This window comes from Muntiacus reevesi, chromosome 4 (genome assembly GCF_963930625.1).
Source record: "Muntiacus reevesi chromosome 4, mMunRee1.1, whole genome shotgun sequence".
Taxonomy (NCBI): domain Eukaryota; kingdom Metazoa; phylum Chordata; class Mammalia; order Artiodactyla; family Cervidae; genus Muntiacus; species Muntiacus reevesi.
In genome coordinates, this window is record NC_089252.1 from 59,703,737 (window position 1) to 59,716,556 (window position 12,820).

A 12,820-nucleotide genomic window follows, 5' to 3' on the forward strand; every position below is an offset into this window, starting at 1 on the left:
CAGAAGTAGAACAAATAATTTCACAATTTGTATGGAAATACAAAAACCTTGAATAGCCAAAATAATCTTAAGAAAGAAGAATGGAACTGGAGGAATCAACCTGCCTGACTCAGACTCTACTACAAAGCCACAGTCATCAAGACAGTATGGTACTGGCCCAAAGACAGAAATATAGATCAATGGAACAGAATAGAAAGCCCAGAGATAAATCCATGAACCTATAGACACCTTATCTTTGACAAAGGAGGCAAGGATATACAATGGAAAAAAGACAATCTCTTTAACAAGTGGTGCTGGGAAAACTGGTCAACCACTTGTAAAAGAATGAAACTAGAACACTTTCTAACACCATACACAAAAATAAACTCAAAATGGATTAAAGATCTAAATGTAAGACCAGAAACTATAAAACTCCTAGAGGAAAACATAGGCAAAACACTCTCCGACATGAATCACAGCAGGATCCTCTATGACCCACCTCCCAGAATATTGGAAATAAAAGCAAAACTAAACAAATGGGACCTAATGAAACTTAAAAGCTTTTGCACTACAAAGGAAACTATAAGTAAGGTGAAAAGACAGCCCTCAGATTGGGAGAAAATAATAGCAAATGAGGAAACAGACACAGGATTAATCTCAAAAATATACAAGCAACTCCTGAAGCTCAATTCCAGAAAAATAAATGACCCAATCAAAAAATAGGCCAAAGAACTAAACAGACATTTCTCCAAAGAAGACAACTGATGGCTAACAAACACATGAAAAGATGCTCAACATCACTCATTATTAGAGAAATGCAAATCAAAGCCACAATGAAGGTACCATTACACGCCAGTCAGGATGGCTGCTATCCAAAAGTCTGTAAGCAATAAATGTTGGAGAGGGTGTGGAGAAAAGGGAACCCTCTTACACTGTTGGTGGGAATGCAAACTAGTACAGCCAGTATGGAAAACAGTGTGGAGATTTCTTAAAAAACTGGAAATAGAACTGCCATATGACCCAGCAATCCCACTTCTGGGCATACACACTGAGGAAACCAGATCTGAAAGAGACACGTGCACCCCAATGTTCATCACAGCACTGTTTATAATAGCCAGGACATGGAAGCAACCCAGATGCCCATCAGCAGACGAATGGATAAGGAAGCTGTGGTACATATACACCATAGAATATTACTCAGCCGTTAAAAAGAGTTCATCTGAATCAGTTCTAATGAGATGGATGAAACTGGAGCCCATCATACAGAGTGAAGTAAGCCAGAAAGATAAAGAATATTACAGCATACTAACACATATATATGCAATTTAGAAAGATGGTAATGATAACCCTGTGCGTAAAACAGAAAAAGAGACACAGAAGTACAGAACAGACTTTTGAACTCTGTGGGAGAAGGTGAGGGTGGGATGTAAAAAAAAAAAAAAAAAATTATATCTGAAAGCCATCAAAGTTTCTTGACTAAAACAGCTTGTTTTCTGAGTAAATCCAGAAAATGGGAGAGTTGTCTAGAGACATAAGTATTCCACTGTCTTCCTTGTTAGTTTGCAGTCTATTTGCAGCTTCGAGGCAAATGCCTGCAGGGAAGAAAGTGATGTCTGGGTTTAATCTAAAAACTGAAGAATCCACAACCAACTGATCCAAGTTAGTGATAGCTAATTCTTTTCTCCAAAATTTAAGAAGGTTAACTTAGCCAATTTCATTTTCACTGAAATAATATTTGTAGTTAGATTCTGTAAATTGAAATTTAATCTTTCTCTCTAAAAATGACTTTGGACACAATGATGTGAAAATGTCAATAGAAAATACTGTCTGGAATGTTCCCAGGCAAGATGCTGTTGAGAACCACTAAAGTCACTTTTACAAGATTGGGATTAGCATTTATGTCTCACTAAGTAGACTGATTCTGAAGATCTCTGTAATTATTAAAAATTACTTCCCCTTTTCATGACTTCCATGTCACCACACTGAAGTCAGGATCTGTGAGTTAAATCTTTTAAGAATGATTGGCCATAGTCACCATCATTGGAGTCACGGAGAGAGAAAAACAGCTCAGGCCTATGCTTTCCTGAAAACTCTAAGCTATCTTTCCTCATCTTTATTGAATCTGAGAGATCATGATGCTGAGATCTGTGCCCAGAAATTTTTGTGGGAAAAAAAATGTGATTATGTTTTTGGCAAGGATTAGGGAAAGAAGAGAAAAAGAAAGATAATGAATAAAATAGCTAATGATCTTGGTAACAACAACATGTAATAAATCTTGAAAACCTATATACAGGCTCACTCCCTGAGAAAAGAATGTATTCTTATATACATTCAATATTTTTACCAGTTAATAATGAAAATTTCAAGCTTATCTTAACTGATAAAACTTATTCCAAAGGGGAAAATTGTATTATCTCAGGTGGTTCTAACATTTCTGTCCATAGGAAACTCAGGAAAACTTCATGACTTACATTATTTCATAACAAAATGCGAATAGGGTAATATAGCTAGTCCAAGCATTATTCTAAATGTGATGAAAGAACAATTGCACAGAAAGCTCATTTCAGAAATATTGAGAACTTTTCAGGGAATTTTGCACCACTTACATGTTCACATTCAAAGATGTGGAAAGAGTGAGCATAACTATCTTGTTGAGCCAGAAACAACATCCGGGGCTGTCAAGTGGATGATGCTGAAAGAGCTGTTATAAAGAGAGTTTCTTAGCATCTTGAGGTACAAAAACTCCATCTGCAGTTCTGTCTCTGCATGTGCATGTGCATTAACTTGAAAGAAAGGAATAACGGGTCACAGAACACAGCTGGTATAGAGTAAGGTTTGAATGGTATTTTTCATGTCTGATACAAAGTTTATTTTTAAAATATTGTGTCCTTATACCTATGAATATTCATTCTGATAGACAAGCATTAATATAATTTTATAAAAAATTGTCAATGAAATTTGTTCCCGAAACTAAAAGAAAGCTATCTGTGAGATCTTCAGAGCTAAAAGGAAAGTTTAGAAGCTAACTACAGGACAATATTCATAAAAAATATCTCCCTTTTATTGTGGTATTTGTAAGGTATTGTCATGATATATTTAAATCAATAGGAATCAGGAGAGATTTAAACTCCTCCCATTCTTCTTTACAACTCTCTGTAAAATATAAGAGGTAAGTGAAAGGAATAGCTCTACCAGTCCCAGGGACCTGGCTAAAGAGACGATGAGATAATTTCTATCAAATTTAAGATATCATCACTCAGAAATATTGTGATTTTTCCAGATCAACCGTGTGCTAATAACAGCTCAAGTTGAGTTGATGGAAAGGATGAGCAGCATAACAGAATTCATCCTGCTGCGCCTGACCCAGAATCCAGGGATGTCTACTACAGGAGTGTCTACTACAGGAGTGCCTACTAGTACAGGAGTGTCTGCTCTTATTTGTGGTGCTTTTAGTCATCTACTTGATCACATTGGCAGGTAACCAGCTGATCTCAGTCACCATCTTTACCAGCCCAGCCCTTGGTTCTCCCATTTACATTTTTCTGTCTTATTTGTCCATGATAGATGGTTTCTACTCTTCCTCCATAGCACGCAAGTTGATCTTTGACTTGATCTCTGGAAAGAACACCATTTTCTTCAGTGACTGCATCACTCAGGTCTTTGCTGAACATTTCTTTGCTGGAGACGAGATTGTCTTGTTGATTGGCATGGTCTATGACCGCTATGTAGCCATCTGTAAGCCCCTGCACTACACGACTGTCATGAACCAACCTGTGTGTGCTTTCCTGGTTAGAATGACTGGGGCTTTAGGATTTCTCCATGGAGGGATTCAGATTTTGTTCATGGTTCAGTTACAATTCTGTGGCCACAATGTCATTGACTATCTTATGTGTGATTTAATACCTCTCCTGGAGCTAGCCTGCACTTACATGCACACTCTGGGGCCCCTGATTTCTGCCAACAGTGGGTCACTGTGTTTGCTAATTTTTTCAATGCTGGTTGCTTCCTACATTGTCATCCTGTGCTCTCTGAGGACTCACAGCTCTGAAGGACGTCGCAAAGCCCTGTCCACCTGTGCCTCTCACGTCACAGTTGTCATCTCCTTCTTTGTACCTTGTTGGTTCCTCTGCCTAAGACCCATGACCTCCTTCCCCATTGATAAAGATGTGACTGTGTTTTGCACCATAGTATCTCCTATGTTGAATCCTTTAATGTACACCCTGAGAAATGCAGAAGTGAAAAATATCATGAAGAAGCTCTGGGGACAAATAATGAAAACTGGTGATGAATAAACCTTGTGTGGAGTATTCAGGCCAAAAAAGAAAAAATCTGGTGATTACAGAAATTTCCTCCCCTTCTTAATTGATTGAACTGGGATGATTCGCCTGTCTGGACCAATTTTCTTTAGGGGCTCATACATTATAAGCCAGGGTTGATAGTCAGAAGGCATAGTAGACCCAGTGCCAAGAGCCCACGATAGTCTTAGGAGGCCATGAAATGTTTTAATTTCATTTACAACAGAAAGAAAGAAATTAATATAATCTAAATGCAGCTTACACTATAGTCATCTATATAGCAATGCAGTCAGAAAAGATAATTTTTAACATTTTGATGGAGGAGAGGGCCCAAGAGGATGAAAGTACCATGGGTCCACAGAAGCCATAATGTTGCCCTGACTGTGGGTATGAAACAGATCAACAGCAATAATCTTGAACACTCGTTATACCCAGCACCATTGCTAGAATGAAATTTTATTTTAAAAGAGGGAAAACAAGTACACATGATAAAAGGACAGAACAGTAGGAAATAAGTTTTCAAAAAGCACATTTATACACTTTTTCTGATCTTTCTTGTTTTGAGACATTTATAAATAAAATAAACACAGAAATAAAAAGAAATTTTTGCTTATCACAATGTCAAAAAGATAACATTTGTGCACAAAGTACTTTTTGAAAATTACATTTCATCATTCCCTGTAGTATACAAAAGTTTACAAGAAGAATTAGAAACAGAATTGGATGGCATAAAATAAACATAATTGATAAAGTTCATAGAGCTCAGGAAGAAAATATCTATACATTAAAGTCTGGTTTTAGACACAGACAATGGAAAAGAAGATTCTGAAGACAAATAGTGGTTATAGGAAATTTCCAGTGATTTAAGAACAAGTCATGGAGCTGTCATGGAACAGTACACAATCACAAATCTGAGCTAGAGTAAAGAATCATCCATACAATGTACACAATGAAATTCTAAGAGATTCAAAAATAGAGATTAACTGCTTTGGACCAAATAGGCTTAATTTCTCTTATCAAATCTAACATTAATTATTCCAGTAAATGTTAGCAGATTGTTTCACCTATCTATTTTTTCATCTTTAATAGAAAAAAAAAAAAAAAAGAATTTCCCAGGTGGCTAAGTAGTAAAGAATCTGCCTGCCAAGCAGGAGACACAGGTTCGATCCCTGGGTTGGGAAGATCCCCTGGAGAGGGAGGACTTGGTAACTCTCTCCAGTGTTCTTGCCTGGGAAATCCCATGGACAGAGGACCTTGGTGGGCTACAGTCCATGGTGCCACAAAGAGGCAGACACAACATCACAACTAACAACAACAAATAGGAAAATAACATTACATGCTTCCTTAAATTGTGCAGATTAAATGACTTCAAGCAGAAAACTGAGTCAGCTAAAAATTAACAAAAATTGCCCAGACTTCGTTTTAACTTTCAGAGATTTCACAAGAGCATAAACTATTCTGGGGACAGTGGTTCCTAACTGAGCACTGCTACTGTTATTCACTAACCAGAATGGCAGGGAGACCAAACGTCCATCCCAACCTCACTTCACTACAAAATGTGTCATCACAACCAACAGGCAGTTCTCTGAATACTGAGAGCTAGTCCCTCACCAACTCCCTATTCTGGGATTAAACCACACTTAAATAGTGTCTCCCTATAGTGACAATAGGGAGAGCTGGTGGGATCAGCTATGAGATGCTTGAAAGTGAAAGTCACTCAGTCGTGCATGACTCTTTGTGAACCCATGGACTATAGTTCATGGAATTCTCCAGACCAGAATATTGGAGTAGGCAGCCAGTTCCCTCTTCCAGGGGATCTTCCCAACCCAGGGATCGAACCCATGTCTCCCACATTGCAGGTGGATTCTTTATTGGCTGAACCACCAAGGAAGCCCAAGAATACTGGAGTGGGTAGACTATCCCTTCTCCAGTGGATCTTTCCAACCCAGGAATTGAACTGGAGTCTCCTGCAAATTGCAGGTGGATTCTTTACCAGCTGAGCTACCAGGGAAGTTTGAGCAGCACTTATTTCAGAAGCTCTCACTGATAATGAATCCTTTTATTCCGTTCCCATCCTCTGGAAGAAAGAGAAAAAAGGAGAGCTCAGTTGGAGAGACCAAGAGGTCAATCTCTATATAGAATTTGTGATTTCTGGGGGAGACTTCAGAAACTTGTTTTCAGGTGAGTTCTCAACCAGGAATTTGAACCTAAGATGATGCCAGCATTGCATTTCTAATGTTCTTAAGATTTTATTATCAGGTTAGCTCTCACTGTAATTATAAAGGCTTTAAACAATAGATATTTTGCCATAATCTCCTATGAGTGATTATTTTATAAATATATATATACTTATAAGCAATAATATATAAGCAACTGTGTGTTTAAAAAATCAAAATTATCTTTTAAACATCTAGCTGTAGTTCCCAAGAAACCTGGAATGCCACAGGATAATGTAGAAATAAATGTGATGATGGTGATGGTGACACTGGTAACACTTATGCCACTAGCTATTTACTGAGCCCTTTCTTTGAGTGAAGTCTTGACCTGAGGACTCATTCTATGTGTTTGGGAGGCAACAAATTTCTGATCTTAATTTGTGTCTTTCTTTAAACCTCAAGCCGTGGAACTTATCTCTGTCTAAAATATTTCTTTATTTGAATGTAATGGCGAACCTAGGCTTAGGATGGGGTAAACATCAAAAACTTAATGCTAGTGTAAAAAAAAATAATTATGACACCTTTTCTTATTTGTGTGTTTACTCTGTGCAAGACCTTTATAATTCTTTTGCTATTTAATTCTTATTAAAGCCCAGTGAGTACAGTAATACTGATATTTACTTAACATTGTTGTATGTAATATATGGCTTCCCGCTGGCTCAACGGTAAAGAATCGCCTGCAATGCAAGAGACCTGTGTTCAATTCCTGGGTTGGGAAGATCCCCTGGAGGAGGGCATGACTACCCACTCCAGTATTCTTGCCTGGAGAATCCGCATAGAGAGAGGAGCCTGTGGTCTACAATCCACGGGGTCACAAAGAGTCAGACACAACTTAGGGAGTAAACAATAAAGGATATTATATGTGAAAGCACCTAGGACGGGTGCTTGGAACACAGAAGATGATCAATAAATGCTATTAATTTTTGTTCTTATTGTCCAGTCAGCAACCTCCCTAAAGATGCTAACCCTACAATATCTGTTCCTGAAATAACCTAACTCCCTTTTCCTCCTAACAATTTGTGGACTCTCTCTCTAGACACTATAAGGACACTGGGCACTTTTAGGAAATAAGGTGAAAGTCTCCTCCTTGTGAGACCAAAACTGCATTCAAGGGAACTAATTAATGATGGCACCACATTGCATTTTAACCTGTGAGTGAGCCAAAAACCAAGCCCCAGAACTGTCTCAGCAAGTGATCCTGTGAGGAGAGAACTAGTCTCCTTCAGAGAAACTTAGCAGTGGTAATCACCATGTTATCACGCTCACCACATAAGTCACCCTTTGCAGAGGAAAGAGAAAGATTTTCTCTGAGACTATGTTGATGAATATTGTTAGTGGAAAGCAGAGCCGACAAACCAGCTATTCCTTTTTGAGGGTTTTCTCCCTAATGTGAGCCACAGTTTTTGTTGTTGTTGTTGTTGTTGTTGTTTTTTTGGCTTCTCAATGACAAAGAAAGTAGATATCAGATTATCTACTATTATCTATTATCTACTGTTATCGGTGGTGGTGACATCAGAAGGCATAGAGCCTGGAATGTCGAGTGACCTGGGTTCCAGCTGCACCTCCACCACGAACCATCAGTTCAACTTTGGACAGCCTGCACCTCACCTTTCTGAGTCTTAAATCCACCACCTTTAAAACAGAGATAACTGGAAAGGATGGTTTTAAATGCCATAGGGTTCTTCAGGAAATAAGAGAGAAATGGATAATGGAACAAATTCTCTGCTGCTTATGAATGAATGATGCCCTTTTGGGTTTTCACCTAGTATACTAGTCTAAGAAACTTTCAGTTCAGATACATTCCTGCAATCAATAGCACTTCTTCAATCTAAGATTTGTCTAAATGAGAAAAACAGTTCTAATCTCATGCAGGAGTTTGAGTACATGGAACAGTGATATTTGGATTGATATGCTTCGAGCTGGTCTAGGTGACTCTAACAACTCAACCATGTCCACCATTTCATGATGTTAGGATGTAAAATAGCAAAAACAAAGACAAAATACCAGATGACGTGCTTGTGTCCTCAGATCCAATAAATGTAAGTTGTTGTCCATGGCATTGGTGATGGTGACTTCAGCGATACCATTGTTTGAGTGGTTATCATATCCAGGCTCTGTACAAACACTTACATGCACTGTTTTCACGGACTGCTCTTTGCAGACTCAGGGTGTAGCAGTTCTCTTATTTTCATTTTATAGATAAGAACATTGAGGCTTTGAGAAATTGCCCGTGATTACACAGAAAATAAATGATACTGGAAATATTCAAACTTAAGTGAGTTTATGTGACAGGATAGTATGGTGAAGCCCACAGACTCTATAGCAGAAATTCCTGGGTGTGTCCTAACTCTGCAACTTATTAGCTGATTATGCTTCTGTAAGTTTCTAAATGTGTCTCTCACTTTCTCCCTCTGAAGTAATGAGGAGAAATATAATCATCTACATTGTGGGGATATTATGAGGATTAAATGGGCTTATATATTTAAAGCAGTTAGAACAGTGCTTGCAAAGACGGAGTGTTACACTGATGACATTTATCACTGCCATTTGTGTTCTTGGCCATAATATTCTCCTCTGAAAAGGTAATGATTTATTTCTTGCAGAAACTGTATTTGCCTTTGTAACCATGCTTGGAAAGAAAGTGTGCAGCTTACTGATCAATACAAGAATCTTCTCTCCAGCACTTCTTATATTTGCGCATCTCTTCCTTTGACACTCAATGATTCTCCTTTCATTCATATCAAGCTGAGCATCAAATCCTCAGCAAGTTGGGAGATTTAGTTACTTTAAGAAGATTTATGTCTCCAGGAAATAAACTACTGGTGGGTGGGATGAATGACAATTTTTTGTTTATTTGCTTGTTTAATCAAAGCTCAGACAAGCACAGCCATTTCCTTAATATAATTAGGAGAATAAACCATGAGTAGGAATATTTTGTTGGATAAGATTCTAATTTACAAGGACATTGGTTAAGACAGACCATCCCTTCTTCCTCTTCCTGTAGCCTCCTTTATATAGTGAACAGGCAGATAATCATTTAACAAAATTTTTCACTGCTGGTCACTTTTTTTTTTTTTTTTTAACTTTGACTCATCCCTGTAGACTGTAGAAGGACTGGAAGCCTTTAACTAGAAGGATCTCCCCAGGTCCAGTGAAAGTAAAGCCCAGACATACATATAATGTGTAAAGCAAGGGGGAAGAGTAATTTAACTTCTTATACATGATACTGCCCGCAGCACAGGCAGAAGTAGGAGTAAATGAACAGAGAAACAGACCACTTGGGCAAGTCTCCATCTGCACCCAAGTCAATGTCTCCCTACTCTACTTCAGTTTGCTTTGCATCAATTTGTGTTACTACTGGAAACACAGCAGAAAATGTAGCAAACCTCATTGCAAAGAAGAAGAAAGGGTTAATCCAAAGGGTATAAACTATGCATGCAGAGATTTCAGAAGATCCTAAGTATTCATGGATTTCTTGAGAGACTTTGTATCTATGTGGAACCCTGCTGAAAATTGTCAGAGATATTCTTTGGTTGAATTAGAAAATTAATGTCTGCCAAATGTTCCATTTCAGTAGAAACAAAGTAAATTCTAGATAATTAAATAATTAATTTCAAGTAAAAACAGACATCTGTTACACAGTGATGCTAAAGTTAACAGGCTTGTTTACAATTTGTGGTGAACAGGATGAATTGGTACACAATTTTTGGAACAGAAAGGGTTAAGAAAAATAAAGAGAAGTGGGTTTGGCTGCAGGAAATCTTGTAACATTTTGTTTCTCTCTTGACTTTATAGGTAATACTGGATTCGCATCCTTAGTGTCCTTGGACTCTATGGAAATACCACACAATATCACAGAATTTTTCATGCTGGGACTCTCACAGAACTCAGAAGTACAAAGAGTTCTCTTTGTGGCCTTTTTGACCATATATGGGATCACAGTTTGTGGCAATATTCTCATTGTGATCACCATCACCTATAGTCCCATGTTGGTTTCCCCTATGTATTTTTTCCTGGCCAACCTGTCCTTTATTGATACTTGTTATTCTTCTTCTATGGCCCCTAGACTCATAGCTGACTCCTTGCATGAGGGGAGAGCCATCTCCTATGAGGGTTGCATGGCTCAGCTCTTTGGAGCTCATTTTTTTGGAGGTGCTGAGATCATCCTGCTCACAGTGATGGCCTATGACCGCTATGTGGCCATCTGCAAGCCCCTGCACTACACAACTGTCATGACCAGGCATCTCTGTGCCCTGCTGGTGGGGCTGGCTTGGCTGGGGGGCTTCCTGCATTCCCTGGTTCAGCTCCTGCTGGTCCTGCAGTTGCCCTTCTGCGGGCCTAACGTGATCAATCACTTTGTCTGTGACTTGTACCCCCTGCTGGAACTTGCCTGCACCGACACCTATGTCATCGGCCTGCTGGTGGTGGCCAACAGTGGCGTGATCTGCCTGTTGAACTTTCTCCTGCTGGCTGCCTCCTACCTCGTCATCCTGTGCTCCTTGAGGTCCCGCAGTGCAGAGGGGAGGCGCAGAGCCCTCTCCACCTGTGGGGCCCACTTCACGGTTGTTGCTTTGTTCTTCGTGCCCTGTATGTTTACTTACATGCGCCCATCATCTACTTTATCTATAGACAAAAACATGGCAGTGTTTTATGGTATCCTGACTCCTATGTTGAATCCACTCATTTACACTCTGAGAAATGAAGAGGTAAAGAATGCCTTGACAAAGTTATTCACACAGTAAGAACTTGCGGATAGCTAATAATTTGGAAAGTAGGAAATAAAAATGACTTTATTTTGGAAAGAGGAACGAACCAAAACCTGTTCCTTATTGCCATATACATCTTAATCCATCTTATCCATTCTTTCATCTTCATGGACTTTACTGATTTGCTTAGTCTTTCATATGAATTGCATATTTTGATAATAAAACAACTATATGAAATATATATCATATGAATGATTATTACCCAACTTTAGAAATGAAGAAACCATAACTATTGATGTGGTTAATTGATTCATTAAAATTATCTAGCTTTGAACTGCTTGAAACAAAACTCAGAATCAGTTATTTTTGATCTGTCATACCAAAATAATTTCACACATAGCCACATATAGTAGTTTGTGTGCATAGAAGTCTGGCTTCTCTTCCATCTCATCACCATTTATGGCATCAGCAGCTACTACAAAAATAGAGAAGAGGGTAAGATCTCAGTTCTGGAGACAGATCAACCTGAGTTTGAGTCTTATTTCCCATACTGCTTCGTGGCACAAACTTGAGCAAGTCTCCAAGAACCATTAAGTTCAAGAGATATTTATGAGATAGTTATTGCTTTACCTGAACTTCTATGCATAACAAAAACAACAGTTGCACAATTCTTAGGCAAAATATTGTCTTTCTTAACTTTGCCACATTTTGATAATGTAGTTAATAATAGCTAAGTATAGCAGATTTTGAGCCTTTAACAATTCATTTCTACTGTTAGATTAAAAAAATATAATTAAGCTAATTTTCTAATTAACTACAAAATATGAAATCATTGGGAGGGTTATTAAAAGTAGCCAAGCCATCTTCCCACAGTTTAATCTCAGGAAGCTTTCCAGAAAAGAATGCTTACTTTACTTGAAATTCAAAAAACGCTTTTATTTTTATTAGAGTTAAAATAGCAAATAGCCAAAGGGACTGATCTAGTGCCCCCTTGCTTTCTGTTGTTCAAGTTATGATTAACAGCAGCTCAACCATCTTATGAGTACTGCTCATTTTTGAAAAATTTCAACATGCTGGAATAAACACAAGAGTAAATACCACCAGGAGTTTTCTAGATGATTTATTAATTATTACTAATCTGTTTACAGAGGAAGTGTTATCTTCCAGATGATGTAAAATATCTTTCCTCCTAAACACATATCTCTTTCAGAATTTAGAAAATAAGTGTGTGTGTAAATCCACTTATAAACCCACTATCTAGAGGTAATTACCATTAACAATTTGGTAAATAGCCTTCTAATCATCATCTTTTTCTTCTCTTACACTTATTCCTTCAGCTACTTCTACACACTTGGTTGAGTTTCTATCTTTCTAAAAGTTATCTGGGACTAAATTATTTCTTTAGTTTACAAGGCATCTTAGGCAAACAAATATTTCTGATCCTCAGTTTGCAAATCCAATAATGGGCAGTTTAGGGACATCCTTGGGCGTCCAGCAGCTAAGACTCCATGTTCCTAATGCAGGGGGCCCAGATTCAATCCCTGGTCAGGAAACTAAGATCCCACGTACCACAACAAAGCCCACAAGCCATGACTACTGAGCCGTAGGGCTCTAGTGCCCACAG

At 38.2% G+C, this 12,820-nt stretch overlaps 2 protein-coding genes across 2 annotated transcripts; both read left to right on the forward strand.

The window, feature by feature from the left end:
* Positions 1-3,295: 3,295 nt before the first annotated feature.
* Positions 3,296-4,271, forward strand: LOC136167819 (olfactory receptor 4C45-like). The gene is made up of 2 exons (XM_065935364.1): positions 3,296-3,370; positions 3,405-4,271. Exons 1-2 carry the CDS (start codon positions 3,296-3,298, stop codon positions 4,269-4,271), a joined length of 942 nt encoding a protein of 313 aa, XP_065791436.1.
* A 6,052-nt stretch (positions 4,272-10,323) lies between these two features.
* LOC136167706 (olfactory receptor 4C3) lies at positions 10,324-11,232 on the forward strand. The gene has a single exon (XM_065935215.1). It carries the CDS (start codon positions 10,324-10,326, stop codon positions 11,230-11,232), a length of 909 nt encoding a protein of 302 aa, XP_065791287.1.
* The last annotated feature ends 1,588 nt before the right edge of the window (positions 11,233-12,820 follow it).

Bases quoted from the DNA above. Each gene is read 5' to 3' on its own strand.
- LOC136167706 (XM_065935215.1), top strand. From the start codon at position 10,324: ATGGAAATACCACACAATATCACAGAATTTTTCATGCTGGGACTCTCA.
- LOC136167819 (XM_065935364.1), top strand. From the start codon at position 3,296: ATGGAAAGGATGAGCAGCATAACAGAATTCATCCTGCTGCGCCTGACC. The intron at 3,371-3,404 runs GTGTCTACTACA...CTAGTACAGGAG, and splicing joins CAGGGATGTCTACTACAGGA to TGTCTGCTCTTATTTGTGGT.